Source organism: Ipomoea nil, unplaced genomic scaffold (genome assembly GCF_001879475.1).
Source record: "Ipomoea nil cultivar Tokyo-kokei standard unplaced genomic scaffold, Asagao_1.1 scaffold2922, whole genome shotgun sequence".
Taxonomy (NCBI): Eukaryota; Viridiplantae; Streptophyta; class Magnoliopsida; order Solanales; family Convolvulaceae; genus Ipomoea; species Ipomoea nil.
Window position 1 is genome coordinate 156,614 of NW_017619350.1, and position 25,020 is coordinate 181,633.

General features: G+C 37.1%; 4 protein-coding genes across 5 annotated transcripts; 2 read left to right on the top strand and 2 right to left on the bottom strand.

Moving 5' to 3' along the window:
- Positions 1-4,777: 4,777 nt before the first annotated feature.
- On the top strand, positions 4,778-9,386 carry LOC109161314. Its single transcript, XM_019309646.1, has 4 exons — positions 4,778-6,394; positions 6,605-6,810; positions 7,411-7,634; positions 8,248-9,386. The coding sequence occupies exons 1-4, from the start codon at positions 5,056-5,058 to the stop codon at positions 8,993-8,995; spliced, it is 2,517 nt and encodes an 838-aa protein (XP_019165191.1). The 5' UTR covers positions 4,778-5,055; the 3' UTR covers positions 8,996-9,386.
- On the top strand, positions 8,136-24,937 carry LOC109161317 (lysine histidine transporter-like 8). Of its 2 annotated transcripts, XM_019309655.1 has the most exons (4): positions 8,136-8,152; positions 22,636-23,051; positions 23,125-23,689; positions 24,232-24,849. In XM_019309655.1, the coding sequence occupies exons 2-4, from the start codon at positions 22,645-22,647 to the stop codon at positions 24,847-24,849; spliced, it is 1,590 nt and encodes a 529-aa protein (XP_019165200.1). In that variant the 5' UTR covers positions 8,136-8,152; positions 22,636-22,644. The 2 variants fall into 2 exon arrangements, with proteins under 2 accessions (XP_019165200.1, XP_019165201.1); XM_019309656.1 differs by lacking the exon at positions 8,136-8,152 and having other exon boundaries at positions 22,645-23,051; positions 24,232-24,937.
- Positions 12,380-13,879, bottom strand: LOC109161323 (NAC domain-containing protein 35). The gene is made up of 3 exons (XM_019309663.1): positions 13,626-13,879; positions 13,175-13,461; positions 12,380-13,083 (listed from the first exon to the last, which is right to left on the bottom strand). The coding sequence occupies exons 1-3, from the start codon at positions 13,789-13,791 to the stop codon at positions 12,592-12,594; spliced, it is 945 nt and encodes a 314-aa protein (XP_019165208.1). The 5' UTR covers positions 13,792-13,879; the 3' UTR covers positions 12,380-12,591.
- LOC109161325 (expansin-like A2) lies at positions 17,187-19,141 on the bottom strand. Its single transcript, XM_019309665.1, has 5 exons — positions 18,821-19,141; positions 18,619-18,728; positions 18,335-18,513; positions 17,748-17,880; positions 17,187-17,646 (listed from the first exon to the last, which is right to left on the bottom strand). The coding sequence occupies exons 1-5, from the start codon at positions 18,951-18,953 to the stop codon at positions 17,398-17,400; spliced, it is 804 nt and encodes a 267-aa protein (XP_019165210.1). The 5' UTR covers positions 18,954-19,141; the 3' UTR covers positions 17,187-17,397.
- Positions 24,938-25,020: the final 83 nt, after the last annotated feature.

Here is a 25,020-nt window from a genome sequence, read left to right on the forward strand (position 1 = left end):
CCGGTCACTTGACTGACTGGGGGACACGGAAGCAAGCACGTGAATGCAAGTCAAGTGCGAAGTGCCCCACTTGTAGTAATGGAAATTTAATATTTACTGGTGTCAGCGAATATAGCAGTAATAGGAAGAGGCCATAAACATAGTGCAAACTCAACTCCACCCAACTAAGAACCTAATTCTACCCAGAGTTGTACTATATTATTTTTTTATTTTTTGCAAACAAACAAACCATAACATTACCGAGCTTCAGAAGCAATTACATCACAGGAGGTACATCAAACCATACCCTGCAATTAGCTGAGAATGAACATATGAGCTGCTGTGTTCGATCACGAATCGCTTAACAAAAACAAAACTAATGCAAGAAAAATCACTAGTTATTTTTCTAATATCTTCAAGAACCAAATCAAAGGAGGAGTCCCACCTACATCTTGTAACTTGTAAGTCCTTGAATAATCAGTAATGCGTCCGACTCCACTTGAACCACATCAGATCAATACCTAGTGTAGTCCTCAGCCATTTGAGCTAGCGTGCTAGCTTCACGTACCCCTAGCCTACTGCCTCAGCGATTTTTGGTTGATAAAACCCGCACCATCGCATGCATCTCTTTTGCAGCAACTAACAAATTAAAGGCACCCAGGCCACATCATTTCTAAGAATGCATCCCGGCCCATACCCATGGCGGCCTTGGTAGACATGTCTGTTGCAGCTAGCTAGCGTCCACATTAATCTTCATGAAACCAGAATTGAAGGAGGCTTAATTCTGCCAAGGCATTACCATAGTGGCACCATTTGGACTGTTCTCACTTTCATGCAGCTTATCCCAAGCTTCCAGAAAAGCACATGCATGTTTCTACATAAATAACCTGGATGGGGAGAAGTAAATAAATTATTCCATGCCCTCTAGCTAGTTTCTTACGCACGTACCAAATCTTCAATTCCAGCAAATAATAATCAGCATGCAGCAAGCGGATCGGATCGAGAGAGTGTTTGTGAAGTTTCTTCCGGTTGGCAACGACCCAATCAGCAAATTAAAGAGGAACTTGTCATTAAAACTCACCCCTACCAACTTATTTCAGCTCACAATTAATAAAGATCGAGGTGGCCTGCCTGGGCAATAGTTTCTCTGGACGTACTTCCCACACATACAGCATAACTCGATCTGGACAATTTACTCTCTTCCCAATTAGGTTGTCGGCAGTAGGTAGAATATTCAAACAAGCTTGCCACTTGCCAGATATATAAAAACCTTTATCTTCGGATACACCACCATTCCGCTGAGAGTCCACTACTAGGATTCTCAACCAAAATCGATCTTGTACGACAGTGTAGACCCCTTTCTACCCAAATAAATTATTTTCATGATTTAACACATTCCACGTGCATTCATGATCTTTGCTTGGAATTTGAATATTCCAATTCCAAATTAACAAAAAGCTAGATATATATATTTAAAGGCCGCGAGATAATTTATCACTTTACGAATATTGGAAGAATATTATGCCACTTCCATAGTTTCATGTATGAATGCATGTTAGACGTAATTGTACACCATCCACTAGCTGTATAATATTCCTTCTCACTTCACTCTTTATTCAAATCATGAACAACGCCATTCCCTCCTCAGCTCTCTCTTCAAAATTAAATAATAAGATATAAATAAAAATATTATGTGTATATATATATATTAACCAAAAATGGAGGATTAATTAAACACAATTATTGTATGTTATTCTATGGTGTATGTTGATGAGACGACACAATTTTTTTTTTTTTTTAACTTAGTCCTATATCTCGAGTAATATTGTTATGATCGTAACAATTTTTTGTATATATTGCTTAAATTTTGTTATTATGATTTTTTTTTTCAAATTAAACTTTGTTCCATTCTTATAGAATATGGACTTCATATATAATTATACTAGTATTTAATTTTATATGCGTGATGCATAAAATATATGCCAAATATTAATACTTAGTGTTAAAATCTTAATTATATTAAAATATTTTTAAAAATAATATTATATATATAATTTTTTAAAAATTATAGTTGTATAATTCATATTATACTAAAAGTATAGTTGATAATTTGATTAATAAATATAATTATAGTAACATTTAGTTAAAACCCTAAATTTCTACGTTTGGTATTAGAATATAGCATGAAATATTATATAAAATATATATTTATGTTTAAAATATTAATAGTTTGAATAGCTTAGTTGGTTAAACTTCAAATTTTATATTATGAAAGGCTTATGTCACGGGTTCAAATCTCATTAGCAACACTTTTAATTATCTTGTCTCTTTCATTTCTTCACAAGATAAATTAAATATTTTTAGTCTACTTTTTTATGAATCATTTAATTAACAAATTAAATGCTCTTTTAGTATAGTTTTTATAAATCATTTAATTAATGTAGTATACAAGTTTATAATATATTTTATTGTATTCGAATTAATTTAGAAAAATCGATCTAATTAAAAGAAATTAAGATTTAAAAGTATTTATGAATATATTGTTATTCAAATTATTTTATCTAATTGATTATGTTTCATATTTTCTCATAAATATATTGGCTCTGTTTGGTAAAATGGCTGTTAGCTGATAGCTGTGATTGTATTAATTAGAGGGTATAAATAGTTGATAACATTAGCTGATTGTAGAAAAGTGTTTGGTAAATTAGCTGTTACCTGATAGCTGTTTGGTATAATTTCTTTTATCAAAAAGCTAATTGAAAAAGTTGTTAGGAGTAGGTTTTTTAATTTTAGCCTTTTAGAGTTGCAAAAAACTAATTAACCAAACATTTATATTGATATTTTAACTAAATCAAGCAATTAATAGTAGTCAAATAAGCCAAAATTGGCCTATAGGCCAATTTTTTACCAAACAGGGCCATTGTAATTTATAGGCCCTGTTTGGTAAAATGGTTGTTAGCTGATAGCTGTTTGCTGTTAGCTGATTGTGTTAATTAGAGGGTATAAATAGTTGATAACATTAGCTGATTGTAGAAAAGTGTTTGGTAAATTAGCTGTTACCTGATAGCTGTTTGGTATAATTTCTTTTCTCAAAAAGCTAATTGAAAAAGTTGCTAGGAGTAGCTTTTTTTATTTTAGCCTTTTAGAGTTGCAAAAAAAACTAATTAACCAAACATTTATATTGATATTTTAACTAAATCAAGCAATTAATAGTGGTCAAATAAGCCAAAATTGGCCTATAGGCCAAATTTTTACCAAACAGGGCCATAATGTATTTTGTATTTTAACCTTATTATGATTGTTTGATATTTTGTCATTGACATTTCTAACGTCATTTAATATTCGCCTCCACTCAGATGATTTTTTGGATCTGCTACTGCTCATATTCTAGCTTCCCATTGGCAAAAACCGGTTCAAAAAATAGGATGTGTGGGGCCTCCCACTCTCCCCCTCGACAAGTCCCTCATAGAATCCATACGGCACCCGACCCGGAGAACCAACCCAAGGAGACCAAGGGGTGCGTAACGGCTGCAATACAATTAAGAGGAGACAACATGCAACCTTTACTTTGGCACTTTATGCATCACTTAATGTAGGCTCGTCATTACTAGGAGTCAGTTACACTAAGCAAAGGAGCCGTTACACCTGTAATATAGTAGGATCGGAGTTAATGTCACTAATTTTGATCATTACTCATTAAGTGATTATTATGAATATGAATATGAATTGGGACCCATGCATCATCAAACGTATGTACTGGATACTGTTACCGTATTTGGTGGATCTGATCTGATCTGATCTTCTCGGCCCCTTTAATCACTCCATTATACCATAACTTTCCAATTCATATTCATTGCCGGAGTACTGCTTTTTCATATGATCAATCATGATTATATACCACTACATTATTGACTATTGAGTACAGTCTATATGATGTTTACCTTGTTTTATTTTTAGTATAAGTTTATTTAATTTTCTTTTTACCATTTATATTAGTCAACTTAAAGATATTAGGAATAATACATAAAATGTTGCGAATGAATTTTTAAGAGAGAAAAATAACAAGTAGAGGCGTATGTCTTGCAAGTTGCAATCTTATTGGCTTGAGAGTGTTTCACAACTAAGACATGTGGAAGAGTAATAATATAATTCATGAATATTGGATCCTTGTTCCATTCAAGGAATTCGATCATATTTAATTATATACTAGAGTCTTCATGAAATATAAAGAGTTACACGTAGGTAATTATAGGGATTAGAAAATTATATGCGTGCCTTACCTATTATGCTAGTTGTAACGTTTCATGCGCGATATTAAATGTCCGTAATGGTGTTGTTTATCGATCTCATCAAATAGTGTGCTTTAAGGGCAAATAGTGTGCTATCTAGGTTCCAGGATTCTGTGTGAATGTGCAGGCTCACACTTAAGCTCAGACGGTCCATTCAAACACGAGTATGTATATTTGGGTTGATTCCTCTCCTCATTGTATTCGATGATTGATTACTTGAGTTTGTTCATAAACAAAAAAGGAAGTTATGAAATGAAATTATATTTTTCATAATGTGTAATATATGATATAATTAAAGTGATAAAAAAATTGCAGTGAATTGTAGCCAGTCAATCCAAAAGGAACAGGATAGCAAAAAGTGAAAGTACACTTTAGTGAATCGTTCATTGTGCAGTGGGAATCAAAGTATAGATGGAGGGAGCAGTTGGCAGTAGTGGCGGTGGTGTAGTATAGGAATAGGAATAGGAATGAATGAATATACTGTAGTGTGGGTTGACACCGAGTCTCCGCTTAGTCAACATCATCCGCATAGGCGCATACTGACGAGCAACTCCGCGCTGGCAAAGATTCCATCTTTGTCCTTCTTCTCCTTTACTCTCTTCTTCTTTTCTTTTCTTTTCAGAGTCTGCCCTAAATTTCAATTCCTTCCACTCGCACCCAGTCGCCATGCCTTTTTCTTAATCACTCTCTTCTTCTGTGATTGCTCCTCCACTATACCATATTATGTTATCATCATATCATAATATAATTCCTTTTCCTTTTTTTCTTTTTAAAATAAATAAATAATATGGGGTGTACCACCTCCAAGATCGATGACCTGCCGGCGGTGGCGCTCTGTCGGGACCGCTGCGCCTTCCTTGACGAAGCTATCCGTCAGCGCTACTCTCTCGCCGAGGCTCACCTCGCCTACCTTCAGTCTCTCCGTGCTATTGGTGCCTCTCTCCATCACTTCTTCGATCAGGATCTCGACGCTTTCCCCCCGGCCCCGGTTATCACTCTCCCTTCTCACCGCAAAGGAGGAGGAGACCCACAACCTACTGCTGCTTCCCCTCCCCACAAACCACCCGCTGCAATTTCCTCTCCTCCTCGCTCTAGCACCGGCTCCCACCTTCACTTCATCTCCGATTCCGAAGGTGAAGACGACTCCGCCTCTGGATCTCTGCACCACCACTCACACAACGCCACCCCGCTTCATCCCTATGCTCACCTAAACTACGCCGCCGCCTCCGCGGATCATGAATCCCTCGCCCTCGGTGGCCCCTACCCCGGAGCTTTTCTCGGTGCTACTACTGGATTTACGCACATGAATTTCATGAGGAACCAAGCCACGCCGTCAGTGACCTATGAGCAACGGCCCTTCAGTCCTGACACTGTACGGGTGGGAGACGCCTCTTCTTCCTACTATCCTTATCCTTATGCCAATCCCCAAACCCCTTCCCACACTTATCCCAATCATCAAACTAATTATTATGCTGCGGCTTCTTTCTTCGATTCTTCGCCTCCGGCACACTATGGTTACTCATCTCTCCCTACCCCTACGCCCGGGCCTGGCCCATCATCTTCAGCTTCGACTTCCAAACAACCTCCTCCTCCGCCTCCCCCCAGTAGCTCAGCTTGGGATTTCTTGAATCCTTTTGAGAATTCTGACAATTTTTATCTTCCTTACACACCCAGCCGGGACTCGAGGGAAGTTAGAGAAGAAGAGGGGATTCCTGATTTGGAAGATGAGGATTTTGAGCAAGAGGTAGTGAAGGAAGTCCACGGAGACCAGAAATTTGTGGACATCGAACGCAGTGGTGGCAGCGAAGGAAGCTATTCCAAGGCACCAGCAAAAGATGATGGTGAAAGACCAAAAGATTCCGAGAAGGAACACCGGACCGGACCTAATGTATCTGTGGACAATGATCCAGTGGAATACGAGGTGCATGTGGTTGATAAGAAAATGGTTGGCGAGGCAGGGACATCAGCTGCTCGCCCCAAGGCTCGCGGTGGTTTCAAGGGTGACTCTGATGTTGTTAGGGAGATTCAGGTTCAATTTGATCAAGCTTCAGAAGCTGGTGCTGAGCTTGCTAAGTTGCTTGAGGTTGGAAAGCTTCCCTATAACCGTAAACATGCCACGCATCAAGGTAAAAAGAACCATCTTTTCTCTTCAATTGGTGTCAAGTGCTAATCTTACTTTAATGCCAACTTTTTACCAGTGATGAGTTCCCAGGCATTATGCAATTTTGTTTGTTCTAACATTGATCCAAAAAAGAGAACTTGAAGTGATATTTTATGCTTGAGGTTATATTGATTGCCTTTAATAGTTGTTTCACTGGCCTTTTTTTTTCTGATAGTTTCTTCAAAGATGTTTCGCACAATTATGCCTTCCTCGTCTTTGGAATCATCACAACCTTCTACATCAAATGCCACTCAGACTGAGATGGCCAATCGTGCTATATTAGATGCAGAAGGAGATGTCAGTTTTTTAAAGTCCAAAAACCTTTCTTCTACATTACAGAAGCTGTACCTTTGGGAGAAAAAGCTGTATGAAGAGGTTAAGGTATTTTTTTTTTCTTTCTTGAGTCTGTGATTCATTCCATTTCCAGTCCTTTTTGCTTTACCTGTTACAGCAACCATCTTATGGAGATTGCCTTTTTGGGTGTTTGAATGATGAATGTTCTGTATGTTGTTCAGTAGATCTTTTAGATGCTTCTTACCATGTCATGCTTTCCATATGTAAATGTAAATGCCACTTAGATCCCTCCAGTTTACCATTTTGACTAGTCTTTCAGTGTGCTAGTCTTGCATGCAACATTATCTATTTCTGATGCCCTGCCAGTGTTTATACATTGACATATAAACTGCAATTGACCTTTGGCATATGTTCTTTCCTAAATTATGCACTATTTACTTTTCTTGATTGAATCTAATTGACACTGTATAATTTGGTCTTATTCTTCATACACATAGTATCCAGTAATATATTATATATGTGATGCTGAGACTTGTTTCAGTTAAATTTTGCTTCATTCTAGGATTTTCTCCCTTCCCATGTGCAAGCAAGTTTAGTTGACATGCTATTGTGCATATCAACAGTATATCTTTTCTCACTCTTTGACTTGTGTAATAAAGATGTCTTCTTTACACTCACGCTTTGCAGGTTGAGGAGAGAATGAGAGTACACCACGAGAGGAAAAGTAAAAAACTGAAGCGGCTAGATGAAAAGGGTGCTGAGGCACACAAAATCGATGTGACAAGAAATCTGGTCAGGAGCCTCTCATCAAAAATTAGAATTGCAATTCAGGTTGTTGATAAGATCTCTATGACGATAAATAAACTGAGGGATGAGGAGTTGTGGCCACTGATTAATGAATTTATACAAGGGTATGCAGAAATTTTAGTAATTTTATCAAGTAATCATTGTGTTTTTTATGCCTTTTTGTTCTACTAGGTGCTGCTTCTTAATCTAAAATTTGAAACCTCTACTCTCTTTATTTTATTAATCTGTTTTTAGTTATTGTTTTCCTTGAACATTGCTTCAGTTCTGTGATTTTGTTGGCATCTATCCTTTGACGTCGGTGATATTACTTGCACTTCTTAATTTATTACCAACATGCTTTTGTTATAAGGTGCAAATTTAATTGAGATTGCCAGTGTGGTTTAGTGGTTGTGATAATCCGGTTTCCCACGTGGGAATCTTGGGCAATGTGGCAATCCATATTAACTCTCAGTTTTTAAAGAAATATGCAAGCATCTGGATTCCCAAGATTGAAATCCACAGGAATCTTGCACGATTGCTTCAAAATAAACACCCTTTAGATGTTTTGAATCAGCAAATGATGATATTAACTTGAGACCTTAACTCCTTAAGTGCATATAAAGCACTATACAGTGGTATGTGGGTATGTACTCATTATATTAGTCTAGCTATTTTGATTGCATGGTTGATAATTTTAATTTTCCTACGTTTTAATTTTGAATAATTTGTCAACTGTAGGTTAACCAGAATGTGGAAATCCATGCTTGAGTGCCATCAAAATCAGTGCCAGGCTATTGTGGAAGCTAAGCGGTTAGATGCCATTGCATTGCACAAGCAGTCTACTGACACTCATCTTGATTCTACTTTACGACTTGAGCGTGAGCTTCTGAACTGGACATTTAGATTCTCTTGTTGGATAGGTGCCCAGAAAGGTTATGTGAAAGCACTGAATAGCTGGCTCATGAAATGCCTTTTGTATGTACCTGAAGAAACAGCTGATGGAATAGTTCCCTTTTCTCCTGGTAGGATTGGTGCACCCCCTGTGTTTGTTGTTTGCAATCACTGGTCACAAGCATTGGAAAGAGTTTCTGAGAAAGAGGTTTTAGACAGCATGTTAGCTTTTGCAAAAAGTGTTCTTGAGCTTTGGGAACGAGACAAGGTAGAAATGCGGCAACGAATGATGTCCAGTAAGGATACAGAAAGAATAGTTAAGGACTTGGATAGGGAAGATCAGAAGATACAAAAGGAGATGCAGGCATTAGATAAAAGGTTATTACTGGTGTCAGGGGAGGAAAATGCTCTGTCATTAAATAGACATGTTGTGTACCAGAGTGATACGAGCAAAAGTAGTAGCCTTCAGGGTGGTCTACAGCATATATTTGAAGCTATGGAAAGATTTACTGCCAACTCCTTGAAAGTGTATGAGGAGCTGTTGCAACGCATTGAAGAGGATAATCTTTCAAGAGCACATGAACAAGTGTCATAGCTGCCCACTCTTTGTGGTTGAGGAAGTGAAAGTGAAAGAGTGTCTTCACTTGAAGAAGCTATTGAAGTTTGATAGGGGGGAATCAGGGAAAGGAATATCAAACTCTCTGTTGCCTTTTTCCTTCCCTTGGTTGTAATGTGCACAGGAGGCCGCCCAAGGGGTGTAAATGTATTTGATGGCAGTAATTGCTGGATGGCAAGGCAGGCAGGCAGGCAGGCATTGGAGAGTTATGGGTAAATTTTGCATTTAGGGTTAAGCTTGGGTGGGCACAGTGGGTGTTTGGTGACGCAAGTCATGAATTGCCACTTTACCTGAGCAAGCTGATACTCTCTAGCTATGGGATATGAAATGTATCATTAACTAATTTGTTGTACAGGAATTATTATTATTATTATTATTATTATTATTATTATTATTATTATTATTATTATTATTATTATTTTTGGTGTTAATAGACTTAATTGTTTTTTTGGGTATCATTAACTAATTTGTTGTACAGGAATTATTATTATTATTATTATTATTATTATTATTATTATTATTATTATTATTTTTGGTGTTAATAGACTTAATTGTTTTTTTGGGTATGAAGTGAGGGATGAATGGTGGCGTTGATAATGGTGTCCTCCCTCCCTCGTCCAGGACCACAGCAGCAGTGTAGTCTGGTGGGAGTCACTCAGCAATTTGTATTAATTTCCTAATGATTAAAAGCAGATGGAAGATTGTGATGGGTGCTCTATTCTATTCTATTCTATTCACTCCTGCCATGCCACCTGTTTCAAACAATTAAAACACTCCCTCCCAATTGGAAGAACAATTTGGATCCTGCTACTTGATTCCCTCCCTTTATTTTAATTTGCTCATATATAATATAGAGGAATGTGACTGGAAGAATCTTTCATTCCATTTCTTGAAAAGTGAAAACTAGTAACACCCACTTACTTTGATCTGGATCTAATTCCTTTCTTGGCTATGTTTGCCCCATGGTTCCAACCATCAGGTACAAAACCAAGCACAATTTGCATTCATGTGCTGCCTTCAATAATGACAAATGACTGCATCATTCTCCAGCCTAGCTCCTCCTAATTTCCTAAAGGTAATGTAGGGCTGGATCTGCACCAGAAAGGCAACATTAATGGCCTGTTCAATCATGTTGTAAATCTTGTCAGTCTGAGGATCAAGATACAAATTAATAATACTTACTTGATGCCTGCCATCTTTTCTTGAATGACTGCAATGGACCCAGCAGCAAAGGGCATAATTCATATGTGCTTCTCATTTTTTTTTATTTTTTTTTTCATTCTCTTAAAATTTTGAGTTCCTAGATTCCAGTTGTATACCCATATTAATTCAGCACATGGAGCCTGACATTATGCATCAGTTTCAGAGGAAAACAAGAGTGCTTTTGTTATTATGAGATGTATTGTCATTAGTCCTGTAGACCACCAGGATCTTGACAACTCTTTTACCCTTAACCAAATATCTTCAAATAATCAAATCTCTTGCACTTTTTATGTGTTTGTTCACAAATCTGGGGGATCCATTAGTGCAAAATCCGGGATCAAATACAAATGCTTGACAGTATTTAACAAACTGATCAAGTATTTCTGCACTTCTGCCAGTAATCTCTCTCTTTTTTACAGTACATAATAATTCTTATATCACATTAGTCACTGCATACTCAAAATGTGGGAAACTCAGAATATTTCTGTAAAGATAGGGTTTTCTATGTTAGTGATTATCTCCGTGAAGACACCCAAAATCTTGACAACTTGGATTTCATTAAATTAACATAGAATCACCTAACTGCCTTCCATCTTCCCATTTTGTTTTGTTTTGTTTGAGTCTTTAATTTTCTACACTTGTCCATATTTTCATTTTGTTTTCTTAAAATTGGATCTGTGTGTTCAGTATAGTTTTATATAGAACTATGTTTGGAACACCTTCATATGGTATAAATGTAATTCATTAAGTTATAAAAAAGAGAGAGTTACATGGCAGCAAGTGTTGATTTATTTACTCATTCAAACTCCATGCTTTAATATACATGTGTGTACAGATATATTTTGTTTCCCTAAAGCTACAAAATCTTTTATCCCCTAAACATGGGGATTGGATTAGTTGATGGCTAATGACTGAATATATATGTTGAGGAGGGAGACCCTGGTTTTGATCAAACGTCTGAAAAACCACTCCAACTCTTGCTCAAGATCTTGAATGCTTGATTCCATCTCTCCCAGCCAGTTGATTCTGGACCTCCTCAACTTTTCCATTTTTATAAGTAACAAGTGTGCACAGCAAAACTATAACCTTCTCAAATTTGTTGGTATCAGCTTCTGATGATGTAGTTTTGGACTGCAGGAGCTTGGAGATGATCGACCAGCTACTCTGCCTTGATTGAGTATTTAATTTGTTGCCAAGAAATTAGACAGGAACTGCTCTTTGATCATCTATAAAGTCATATAAGCTTTCAATGCTACTAATCCTGTTGGTCAGTGATGAAGAAGCAACTTCATTAGAATAGACAGGTGTTCATTAAACTGTGGGACAACAGGATGAGGCCTAGAGGGAAAACTGCTAGAACGAGTATGTTTCTTAACTGCTCTTTGATCTCAAAGGTGAAATGAAGGAGCCAATTTTCTTTTTGGAAGCAGCTTAAATTGGATCTTACTGTTTGAAACCCTTCATTTTGTGTTTGGTCAGACAGATATATAGCTAGGGAGGTGAGAGGAAGAATCTTTCAATTCATTCCTTGACAACTAGCAACATGACTTTGATCTGGCCGGCATGGATCTAACATCAAGTACAAAACATATATGTTTGCATGCGCAATGCTTCCTAACATCAGGTACAAAACAACCAACCTATTTAATTTGTTTAGTATACTACTCCAGTAATTTGATGGTTGATTTCCGAAATGACTACAAATTAAAGTGCTCCTGGAACAGAAGACAGTGTCACACTTGCATCATTAATGAAAACCAGAGATTCAATATTATATTATAATGCATTGCCATTAGTCTTGGAGACAACCTCCCTACCGGAACCTTGACAAGTCTGATACCCGCCCTTAAATTATCAAAAGCTAGCCACAAATTTTGTTATGTGATCTCATAATTTGCCATGCTTGCATTATGGTCATGCACTTAGAATCTGTTGGAATGAATTAGCTGCCATTGAGCAGAATAATAATATTACATACTCAAAATGTGGCATAATGCATGAAAGGAAATTTGAGCCATCGTTAGTTATGGGGCGGGTCTATTTTATTTTGACCCGGTGTTATGGTTAATTTAAATTTGCAGCATCCATCCAGTTACGTTAGTTAGTGGTGGAACAGCGCAGCTAGGCTGCATTATCTGATCTAATCATCTAGCTACACAAGAATTGAAGTACGTACTGCATTGATATCTGAATTGAATTACAATTACATACTACGGAATGGAATATAATTAGTGTAACTCCATCAATTCCTCAGCATATATGCATGGTTGGTTATATTTCTCTACTTGTACGTTATACATACACAAATTTGGAAGAAAAAAAGAACAGTATGTAGTGCGGTGGTGGTGCAGGTAAATGAATTGAAAAATGGACTAGAAATTGTGAAGATTGGGGGGTAATGGAGTGAGAGCTATCAAGTCATTAAGAAGGCAAGGGCTACGGAGCTGAGCCCAGAAGGGATCCTGTAAGTGGGAAGCCCAGTAGTCTGTGGACGACTTTGGCAATTCAAGTTTAGTTGGGAGGGGTTTTACTTTTACCTCCTCCCCACTTTGCAAGCTCAGAAGTAGTGACGATGTGCTAAATTCACCTTCTGCTGCTGCTGCTTTCTCATCATCAACTGTCAACATGGCGCCTGTACTATACTCACCATCATCATCATCATCATCCTTGTTGTTGTTATTCATTGTGACCGTGAGGAAGCTTTGGGCCACCAAGTCATGATGATGATGATCACTATCTATGGTGATGAATGATGGAGAGGCATTATGGACTAGTGTATTATTAATCTCATCTTCCATAGCAGCCCTCTGCTCCAACACCTTAATTGAGGTTGCCTTCCTGTATATTTTGCAAAGCACAATGTTCTGCACCCATATATGTATATATATTAATCCATTAAACAAGCTAAGCTAAGGTCTAAGGACTAAGGTAGGTAATTAATTAAATATTAGGTACCTTGGCAGAGGAGGATGGTGGTAGTAATGCATCGGGTAATCGGTATTCGTTCATGACCCAATCAGTCTTGCATCCGCGGGGTGCTCTTCCTTGATAGAACACCAATGTCTTCTTTAGTCCTATCATCCTGTTGGGGGGGTGTGATAAGCTAAAAATCTTCCTGTCTGAACCCGTCGCCTTCCAGAAACCCTTCTCAGTAGTCCTGTTTGGCCTCCCTCCACTGCCATGCCTTGTGTCCCTTGCCACGAAGAAGTACCATTCTCTCTCGCCAACATTATTTGCATGTCCTGCATATACATACATACATATATATATATATATATATATATATATATATATATATATATATATATATATATATATATATATATATATATATATATATATATGTTCAGATCACTACGTTCTTAATTGTCATCAGGTAGGTACACATACATACATACATACATACCTGGCAAGTCCCAAGGATCATAACGGTAAATGTTAAGACAAGTGATGATGTTGTGGCGCAACTTCTTGCCCAAAACCATGTTTTTAAGGTAAAAATCAAGAAGCTCTTCTTCGGTGGGGTGAAACCGGAATCCGGGCAACTCCATCTCCAACCTTGATTCTTCCATATTACTGTAATTGTTAATATAAATAAATTCTATATATGTGTAGTGTAGTGCTCGCTCGATCTAGTGCAGCTAATATCTTAATTTAATGTGGCAGTGCTCGCTATATACATACGCATGTACTAGTATAACTGTATATATAGAGGGAGAGGGAGAGCCAGAGGCCGCAAGGATTATTATATTATTATTATTATTATTATAAATTATAAATATTGGGAAGACTTGGTAAAAGAAAAAGACAAGTAGGTCAAGGTCAGGGTCACCCCATTCATAGAATCATATGAATGAAGGACTTCCAAATTCCAATTCAATTTACGCGTTTATACCAGGGGCCAGGGGCTGATCGAAGAAGCTAGCTAACTTAAGTCTGTCTTGACTCGACTCCTGAGTCTTCACCTGGGATGGGAGAATACTAAGCTAGGAAAGGATTAGGGGTGTTAACGAATTGAACATAAATGAACGGAGATTGTTCGTGTTCGTTTCTTAAGGTTTTTGGAGTGTTTGTGTTCGTGTTCCTTTGTTAAGGTTTTTGAAAATATTGTTCGTTTTCGTTTGTTAAGCATTAATTAGTGTTTGTTAACGTTCGCGAACATGTTCACGAAATGCTTGTTAACAAGCACGTTCATGAACATGTTCATTAATATTTGCGAACATGTTCGTTCACGTTCATAAACACGTTCGTGAATGCTTAATAACCAAACATATGAATATGTCCATGATCATAATTCGTTCGTGAATAATAAATAATCTATGTTCACGAACAATAACCAAACAAGTAACACAACTCCAAAGAGGATTCAAACAAATATTAAATGAATACAAACGAGCTTGCTCACGAACATTATTAAATGAATACTAAACGAGCTTGTTCGCGAATATTATTAAACGAATACTAAACGAGCTTGTTCGCGAATATTATTAAATGAACACAAATAAGCTTGTTCACGAGTTCTTAGCAAATGAGCTTACAACTGTTCATACTCTCTTCGTTTATTAATCGAACTCTAAATTTTGTTTGTTAATATTCATTTACCTTAATAAACGAACGCTTACCGAACACGAATACGAACACAAGTAATTTATCGAAAACTCTGTTCGCTAACGCCCTAAAAAGGATGCAGAGAGGCCAGGCTTAATTAGTAATTGCACTCTTCTTTCGTCTTTTTTCTTCTTTTGGCTTCACTCCTCTTTTTCCAATCAATCACCATTTATACTCTGTTTTCCATTCCACTTTTCATTCCTCATCATCAAACTTTGAATTGGTCACTCTATTTCTCCTACCACTACCTCTTCCTTCAACTATACACCCACCCTCAACCCCCCCCCCCCCCCCCCCCCCCCCTTGTTTTTTATAATTAAAATTAAAAATATTAAATTTAATACGGAAACACTCTCCAACTTAACTTGAACTTGAGATGAAAGAATATAATGAGTTCTTTTATGCTTGGAAGTGGTCGAAGCTTCGTTGTCAAGCTCAGGACTCAGCTTTGGGCTCAGGTTTAGTTGAGTACGCTCCAGCGGGTTAATTTATTCTGAGCTCATTTATAATATATTCATCATAAAAATCAACACATAACAAAATGGTATTAAATTTTTACACCTTAAATCCTGAATCTATCCATCACACACACAACTAACAGCAAATTGACAGCCACCCAGCCAAATCCGCGTAAATATACTATTTGTTTTACTTTCTGAAGACAAATATTGAAAATGAAAACTTTACGTACAAATAACTAAAAATAATTAAAGATTGACTTCTAAAGTCTTCTATATTTCTCCTCAACATCAATTATATTTACTTTTAATGTTCTCATTATTTCTTATTATATATAAACTAAATTTGATCAATATAATATTTTTTGCATGTTTATTTATTCCTCATCAATCAACTTTGGTTATAATAATGTCCTTTTTGAAAAACACATTATTATTATTATTATTATTATTATTATTATTATTATTATTATTATACGATACGATTTGGGCTTTACTGAGTTACTCCGGCCATAGGGTGATTGGAGTCTGGACTCTTGAAGTAGGGGAGAGGTGTGGGTTGGGCTTAAGGAATTGAGGGGGTACAGGTTGGGTCCAATGCGCTCAGAAAGGATGAGGGTGTAAATTGGGCTAAGAACCAGTAGAGGATAAGTGTGGATTGGGCCTAAGGAGCTGAGGTTTACAGTTTGAGCCCAATGGGCTCCGGAAAGATGAGGGTGTGGATTGGGCTAAGAATAAAAATTTAGCGGGTTAGTGTGCAAAAGATTGGACTGGAAGGGTAAAAAATGTGAACGCAAATTATGCCATGGAATTGTGTTCACCGAGAATGGTGAACACAAGGCAAAACAACGTCGTTTTTAGGCCAAAAAAAAAATTTCGCGGATGTGGAGTTAACGGCGCACGTTTGGTCAAATTATGAATTTTCTGTTATGAGATTATGAATTTTATGAAAATTCATAATCTCATAACAGAAAATTCATAATCGCATAACAGAAAATTCATAATCTCACAACTGAAAATTCATAATCTCATAACAGAAAATTCATAATCTTATAACAGAAAATTCATAATCTCATGGTTCCAAAGTGAATGTGTAGGCATGGTTCCAAAGTGAATGTGCAGGCATGGATTCATAATTTATGAATGTCCGTAATTTCGGACGGGAATATGTAGGCATGGTTCGAAAGTGAATGTGCAGGCATGAATTCATAATTTATGAATGTCCGAAATTATGAATGTAATGAAAATTCATAATCTCATAACAGAAAATTCATAATCGCATAACAGAAAATTCATAATCTCATAACTGAAAATTCATAATCTCATAACAGAAAATTCATAATCTTATAACAGAAAATTCATAATCTCATGGTTCCAAAGTGAATGTGTAGGCATGGTTCCAAAGTGAATGTGCAGCCATGGATTCATAATTTATGAATGTCCGTGATTTCGGATGGGAATGTGTAGGCATGGTTCCAAAGTGAATGTGCAGGCATGAATTCATAATTTATGAATGTCCGAAATCTTTGTTCATCTCAAATTAAAGTGAAACCGCAAAATGTGAAAATAAAGAAAAAAAGTCACGCAATTAATTAAAAAAAAAAAAAAAAAAAAAAAAAAGAAGATAACGGTGTACTAACACCGTTAGAACCGTGTTCACCATGAATGGTGAACACGGTTCCATGGCATAACGTCTGAAATGTGAAGGGGCAAGAGATTTGGGTCAAAACAGGAAGAAGTGAGAAGTTTGGGGATGCAAAGGAAGTCAGAAATGCAAAGAGTTCATGGTGCAAAAAGCCCATGATTTGTTGGTGGGCTCACGTAGGACTTTAATTTATGATTTTATTGTGACAATAAAATCAATACTCGCTTATCTTGAACACAAGAATAAAACATCCATCCAAATATAACTTCATTAGAAACTGTTATTGTGATTCAATTCGAAATATTATTCATTATCATTTGAGTTTATTGCAAGATATGCAATAATCAAAGTATATTCATGGTGCATATATATATATATATATATCTATGGGGTAAAAGTTAAAGGTGGTGGGTATGAATGGTGTTGGCGAAGTTAATTCTGTAAAGTAAATAAAGGTACAACAAAAATTAAGATGTCCAATCATCGTGGTCACATGGAGAGCAACCTTCTTGAGCAATGTCAGTTATTTGCAAAGCCGCATCATATATGACTCCGTTTTTCCAATCGGCGGGCATTACATTCTTAGCCCAATACCATTTGCCGTCGTATCCTGCGGTCACAACAAATCGGAATTGCAAAGCCCCGCTGGGGACTCTGCTCGTGTCCCAAATAGCTCCATGATTTCTGCTCATAAAGTTCCAGTTTGAGGACCCTACCTGCACAAAAAAAAAAAATAACAAGGCCCCAGCATTAATTAATTAATAATATATATATTATAAGGAACTGTGGCCTGTGGGTGGTCGGTCCATTATAGTACCTGAGCAACGTCAACAGCAACAATTTCAGTCTGACCACCTTGGTACAGGAATTTGATTGCAAGGTAATTAGGTTTCTGGCTTGTTTCTTCGACAAAGACCGCCAGATTCTTGGTTTTATAATTACAAGGCACCCTGCACCATACATTACCGGCAACGCAATCATGTGAGGACTGTCATTTCCATTTTATTAATAATACTAAAGCATGCGGGAATTCGACCGTTAACAAATTCAATATGCCTGCCTGACAACCGTGTCTACCGGACCATTATTCATTTGGATCCAAAACTGTTACTAATATAAGTAATGATTTTTTTTTTGGGTTGAAGAAAAAAAAAACATTTTAAAGTTTAAACCAACCATCAAGAAAGACTAAGAAACAAGGAATGCGCCAAAAGTGTCTTCAATTATTGATGGGGTGGTTGTGGTTCTAACCAACTGGAAACCACTCCAAATAGTAAGAAACCAAGTTGGACTAATTATCATGAATGCAAACTTCGACCTAGGTATGGAGTATTTCACTACTACTTTTCTTCACTGTGGCCGCAGTTAGTATAGTATTTTTTGTAAAAATAAAATAGTCCATACCTTTTATAGTCGACATCAACAATGCCAAGCTTGAGGAGGTCTTGATCCTTGCCCTGAGTAGCCATGGCTCTGAAAGCTCTGCTGCTGATGACAAAATCTGTTTGGTTATTAGTGTTGAGATCAGTAACCATGATTGTGGTCCCTTGCTTAGTACACAGATTTGGGTCCTTGCATCTCATCTGTGGATTATATTATCGTACAAAATTAACTGATTCATTAGTAATTAGATAAGAAAAACGTAGAGACAATGGAAGAGATCAGAGAGAGAGAGAGAGAGAGGGGACCTGAAAACATGCACCGCAACCATCACCATCCTTGTAAAGGGTAGGGACTGCGGCAGCAAGATGGCCTCCGTTGAAACCAATAGCCATGGAGCCATATCCGCAAGCGCCAGCTGTAGCAACCATAATATATATATATATATAATTAATGATGAGATTAATTAAGAAAAGTAAAGGGAAATGGGCAGGATGATAAGATACGTACACTGGAGGACGGAAGCTTTGGAAAAGAAAGAGACTTTGGTTTGATGGACGCAGCGATCGCAAGCGGATGCAGAGGAGATGAGGAGGATGCAGACAAGTAAGCAGAGCGAGAGATGACGATGAGGAGGAGCCATTATATTGTATTAAAGAAATTAACCCTTAGCTTTGAATTGGAGATCGAGATAGAAATCAGGGGAGAGAATATGTGGTCGATCTTGATCTTGATCTTGATCTTGACCTTGAGAGAATTGAAGTACATACAAGAGAGTGGAGGAGCGTATGTATATATATATATATAAGATTAAAAACGATAGATGGTGGTAGTGTGATGGTTGGGGGATGGAGAAAACGCGGCTGAGGCTGAAGAAAGTAATAAGAAAACGAGTAGTATACTATACTATACTATACAGAGGGAGCCCGGGAGTGTGTGTGTGTGTACGCCGCCCTTTTGGCTATTGGCTATTGGCTATTGCTATTGCTATTCTTCCTTCCTTTATTTACAGCTGGAGACAGAGGAACAGAGATGGATCCAGAGACGACGTCGCACTCACTCTTATGCCCCATTCCCATTTATTATTTCATTGGGCGTCTGCCCTTTTTTCCATGCTCCATGCCAGGTGGTTTGCTAAAAATATTTTAAATGAAACTCAAAAAAAAAAAAAAAAATACTATGGAGAAACTAAGAATTTATTTTCTTCAAATTTAAGAAATTCTCTATTAGATTTTTTTTAGTCAATCAGTTATGAGTAATTTATGCAAGTTTATCCTGTGATTATTTATTGGCTTACGTGTATACACGTTTCACCTACAATGCACATTTAGATAACGATTGTAAATTCTCTTCCAGTATTAAATAAATTTTCAATTTGGAGTGCCACAGAAGAGCATAATTGATATTAATTTATTTAATCCTGATCACTAATTGCAGGATCCACGACAAACACTAATCTATGGCTTGCTTATGTGTGTCCACCAATACAAAAAATATATAATAAGATAAGATCAAGTTTGATGCAGATAAGGACGGTCCACGTATTAGGTAATACAAAAATTGAATGATGTTGACAAGGGCCAGGGGTGGCAATTTTCAAAGGACGGAGAGGGAAATGGGGGGTCCTCCAGTGTCCTTAAATACTGATTAAGAAGGAATTTGGTGGGTTGTGGTTGGGCAACGGCAACCCTCACCTTTAAGCGTTTGGTTTTGGGAATCAGCGTCCTTCTTTACTGGCCCAGCCCAAAAGCTTACTTGCGGAAATGCTTCCAACTAAGCTCCAACCAAAGCGCATAATTTCTGTATTTTACATTTACTTCGTGTGTTGAGAGTTGAAACAAACGCGTAAAAATTATTAGCAACCAAACCGCATTATCACTTAGCTAACAAATAATCTCAACTATCCATCATGTTGCTAATTGCTTCTTCTTCTCATTAATAATGAATTCCAACTCCGTTAGTGGTCGGTCCCATTGTATTTCCATTCATCATTATGACTAATCATTCTTTTAGGATTGATTTTTTACTTTCCCACATAGCTTGTAATTAGGAGTTAGCAGCATTTTGTCCCTCTCCAGTCTCCACCTCCAAATGCTATTAATCATTTCACTAAAATTTTTATCTTTTTATATTATACCGAGTCTAATAAATCCATCAACTACTTTAAATGAAAACGCAAGAGATCCTTATATCCTCGTTCTATAAGTGTAAGGCTATTAGCCCTTACATCATCAAGTCGAAACCAAGTTTCCCGGGTCATAAGGGAATTAGTCATATGGGCGTGTATTTGGTAGGAGATGGAATTGAGAAAGATGTGCGGCGACAATACACTTATACTTAATTCAATAGGGATCTTGTAAATAAAAAAAGATTACAAATCAGTGTTTTTCAACGCGTAACCGTCTAGACTTTGATGGCATTGACAATTCTGACATATATAATATATTTGGCAATATTAAGAGATAAACAGTGCCATTATATTGATTTGGGCCACTGCAGTTTTCCGGACAAGGCCATTATATTGCTCTTAGACTTAAATTGTGGGCTTCTTTCAACACTGGGGGAGCCCATAGTTTTGTTTCAGGAAAATATTTCTTCATAGTCCAACCCTTAGTTTCAGGAAAATTATTTTGTGGCCCGGTACACCTTGTAAGGTGGATTCGGATCCAAATGTTCGCAATTTATATACTAAATGCTTATAATTTAGCTTTTAAAAATTTAAAATTTATATACTACGAACATACAATGTTAAAATATATGTAATTTGATTATCTAATTTTGTATTCACAAGTTCCTTCTAAATATTGCGTTCACACAATATTTGATAATCATGTATTGTATTCACAAATTTCCTGTGTTTTGACTTTTGATTAAGAAACACAATTTATAATTTAGAAGTTCACAATTCCAATACCAAAATACACAATTTATACCTCATTTAAGATTTGTTAATTTAATTCCCCGTTGATATTCTTAGCCATCTGTTTTGATAACGATGGGATTGAAAAATTCAATATAGCTAATCCTCTTATATTTATTAGATTAGAAAGAGCCAAAACTTGGGCGGCTAAGGCTAACAACATAAAACGTGCACATCCTTTGTACCAAATTTTAATCCCTTGAATTAAACGCCTGCTACAAATTAAATAAATCTATTTGATCAACCCGTTTATTTAAAATTTTATTTATTACTCCGTATTACAAACTAGCAAAGAAACAATTATATGCAATTATATAATTTCAACTACCTATACACTATCAATCAATTAATAATTCTTTAAAGTCCATATGATTTGACTACAAAATTTGCAATAATACTCATGCAATAATACAAATATGAGATATTTTATCTCAAACTATTATCCATTATATTATCACCACCGTTGTGTGGGATGGCCATTTTCTCAATAATGTTCTTCTCACAAGTGGGATATATAATATCTACAGTAAGGACGGTCCAAAAAGGTTGCTGTACGCCTGTATACATGCCAGAAATAAATGGTGTGAAAATGAAAATTGTTTCAAGATTGGTGTGCTTTAATTAATATTATATGCATGCATGTATTAAAATTAATATGTACGCATGTATGCATATTGGAATTTAGAAAACGTACGGTTTGAAACTTACTGTATCAAACTCATCAACTTTGCTGGTTAAGGGTCGATTTAAAAATTTGTAAAAATAATTTTAATTCTTATTGTATTTTAAATGATTAGTTAGCAATTAAAATTTAATTTGTTTCAGACAGAATATAATATAATATAATGTTTGTGTTCCTTCCTTGCAGGTAGGTAGTTCATAATTGATATAGGCCAGCCCGTTTAAGTAAAAGTCAATAAGTAAAAGTAAATGGGGATAGATGAAGTTTTAGTTAAGGATTGGTGACCGACAAAAATCTCGAAAAGTAGGCTAACGCATACAGTACAGTAGAACTCATGGCCGGGTTGGGTTGTTAAGCTAAGTTTAATGTAATATATATATAATAATATGATTATGAGCAGCCAATTTTGTCAAAACTAATAAATGGTATACACACAACTGCTATACTTTGGTCAACTTAGTTACACTGTACCATATATTTAATTATTTGTTGAAAGCTACTGATTTATTTATTTTTTCAATTCCTCAACTGTTTGTATATATGCAAGCACAATAAATTGTAGTCCAACTCCGTTATCCTAATCCACGCAACACTATAAATTTATAATTAAGCAAGAGAGGTGGATTAACCCGCATCGGCCGATCGGAGTAGCTAGTATAAGAATCCGGTGGTGGGTGGTGTGTGGTGTGTCCGGCCTGGTGAAATAATAATAATAATAATAAGTGAGTGAAAATGGGAGAGTCGTCGGATGAGGTTTGGTCTGCTCCCATAACGCCTAGACTGCCGGCATCAGTAGCTCCGACGCCGCCCATAGTATCATGTCCTCCGTCGCAGTTCCACTCGCCGTCGATGTCTAGATCACCGCTGTTGACGATGGGGGATCATCCTGGGGGAACAGCCAGTGCGCCGTTCAGAACCCCAAAGTCGCGAACACCACGCTTCATTACTCCTTTCATAACTCCGTTGGGAAGCCCGCTGAGGAAGGCTCTTAAAATGACGAAGCTAGACCCGCAAGATGCATGGCTCCCTATCACCCAGTCAAGAAACGGAAACGCTTATTATGCTGCCTTTCACACTCTGTGCTCTGGAATTGGTATTCAAGCCCTTGTTCTTCCTGTTGCCTTTACCGTTCTCGGCTGGTAGGTACTAGCTTAATTAATTATATATACATATCTTCAATTCTCTGATTTATATATATGCATATGCGTGCAGGGCATGGGGAATCATCTGCTTAACAGTAGCATTTATATGGCAGCTGTACACACTATACGTAATGGTTCAACTCCATGAGAACGTGGAATCTGAAGTTCGATACAGCAGATACATGCAGTTAGCTAACGCAACCTTTGGTGAAAGATTGGCAAAACTGTTTGCGGCATTCCCAATCATGTATCTATCAGCAGGTACGTGCACAACTCTGATCATCATCGGAGGTTCAACGTCCAAGATGCTTTACCAGACGCTGTGCGGAGCGACGTGTACCTCCAAACCATTAACAAACGTGGAATGGTACTTGGTGTTTACGTGCGCCGCCGTCGTCCTCTCTCAGCTCCCAAACTTGAACTCCATTGCCGGAGTGTCCCTGCTTGGTGCTCTTACCGCCATCGCATACTGTACCCTCATATGGGCTGTGTCCGTGGCCGAGGGTAGGCTCCCCAACGTCTCCTATGATCCCCTCAGGAAAGGCAAACAGATCGCCAGGATTTTCGACGTTCTCAATGCTCTTGGTATCATAGCTTTTGCCTTTAGAGGCCACAATCTCATACTCGAGATACAGGTATATCTACATACTGTACGTACATACATACATACGTTAATTATATATTTTTTTTAAAAAAGAAAAAATTAATTAATTCAGAAATTTTGTGTTATTCAATTCTATGTACATTAACATGCATATATAACAATAGTACATCTGCTAGTATAGTAGTACTATACAGTACAGTTTTATGAATTAATTGAGTTAGTTGTTGAACTGAACGTGATAAAATAGACGACCAGAGTGGGTTGGTGGAGCAGTTAGCTAGGTGTCGACTGCAAATTAAATTATTGTTTGGAAAAATGGAATCAACCGGTCAAATTAAAGACTTTGACGTTTGAAAATTTTCCAATTGTTAAATCTGTGGTCGACGTACTGATAATCCAGCCAGCCGAATATATAGAAATTGCATAGGTAGGTAGCGTTGAATGGATGGGGAGTAAATTAAATAATAATAAAGAAGTTAGCATTAGAAAACTGTATTCACACGTAGTATTGACATATGATTTTTACGTTCCTAAACGGTAAACTGAATGCATTATTATATTATTATATTGCAGGCAACAATGCCTTCAGATGAAAAACATCCGTCGCGAGTACCGATGTGGAGGGGCGTGAAGTTTGCATACATACTTGTAGCAACGTGTTTGTTTCCTCTGGCGATAGGCGGCTACTGGGCTTACGGTCAACTCATCCCTGCAAACGGTGGGATGTTAACAGCGCTTTACGCATTCCACAGCCAAGACGTAGCCAGGGGTGTACTAGGCCTCATCAGTTGTTGCGTTATAATTAACGCCATAAGCTCCTTCCAAATCTACGGAATGCCCATGTTCGACGACATTGAATCAATCTACACCACCAAGTGTAAGAAGGAATGCCCCTGGTGGCTCCGAGCCTTCATCCGGACTTTCTTCGCCTTCGTCTGCTTCTTTATTGCCGTCGCCATTCCCTTCTTGGCCAGCTTTGCTGGTCTCATCGGAGGAATCGCATTGCCCGTCACTTTTGCTTATCCATGTTTCATGTGGCTTAAGGTCAAGAAACCTAAGACTTACGGTCCAATGTGGTGGATGAACTGGACACTGGGTCTCATGGGGATGCTTCTTAGCGTACTCCTCATTGCCGCCGGTCTTTATGTTGTTATTGACACGGGTGTTAATATTAGTTTTTTTAAGCCCTAGCTAGCTAGCTACTTTAATTTTCTTGCCTGCCTGCATGCCAAGCCACCTTTATTTATATTAATATTCTTTTTAAACTTTGATTGATACATACAATTGTGTAATAATACCCATATCGTTAAATGAATTATTATTGTTTGGTTGTATGACAAAAATAATAAAGTAATTTTGCAG

Coding starts and splice junctions, on each gene's coding strand:
- LOC109161317 (XM_019309655.1), top strand. CDS start 22,645: ATGGGAGAGTCGTCGGATGAGGTTTGGTCTGCTCCCATAACGCCTAGA. Junction 23,052..23,124: donor GCCTTTACCGTTCTCGGCTG/GTAGGTACTAGC, acceptor ATATGCGTGCAG/GGCATGGGGAATCATCTGCT. Junction 23,690..24,231: donor ATCTCATACTCGAGATACAG/GTATATCTACAT, acceptor ATTATATTGCAG/GCAACAATGCCTTCAGATGA.
- LOC109161323 (XM_019309663.1), bottom strand. CDS start 13,791: ATGGAAGAATCAAGGTTGGAGATGGAGTTGCCCGGATTCCGGTTTCAC. Junction 13,462..13,625: donor TGATCCTTGGGACTTGCCAG/GTATGTATGTAT, acceptor ATGTATATGCAG/GACATGCAAATAATGTTGGC. Junction 13,084..13,174: donor CACCATCCTCCTCTGCCAAG/GTACCTAATATT, acceptor ATATGGGTGCAG/AACATTGTGCTTTGCAAAAT.
- LOC109161314 (XM_019309646.1), top strand. CDS start 5,056: ATGGGGTGTACCACCTCCAAGATCGATGACCTGCCGGCGGTGGCGCTC. Junction 6,395..6,604: donor TAAACATGCCACGCATCAAG/GTAAAAAGAACC, acceptor TTTTTCTGATAG/TTTCTTCAAAGATGTTTCGC. Junction 7,635..8,247: donor ATTAATGAATTTATACAAGG/GTATGCAGAAAT, acceptor TGTCAACTGTAG/GTTAACCAGAATGTGGAAAT.
- LOC109161325 (XM_019309665.1), bottom strand. CDS start 18,953: ATGGCTCCTCCTCATCGTCATCTCTCGCTCTGCTTACTTGTCTGCATC. Junction 18,729..18,820: donor CAAAGCTTCCGTCCTCCAGT/GTACGTATCTTA, acceptor TGGTTGCTACAG/CTGGCGCTTGCGGATATGGC. Junction 17,647..17,747: donor TTGCTGTTGACGTTGCTCAG/GTACTATAATGG, acceptor TTTTTTGTGCAG/GTAGGGTCCTCAAACTGGAA.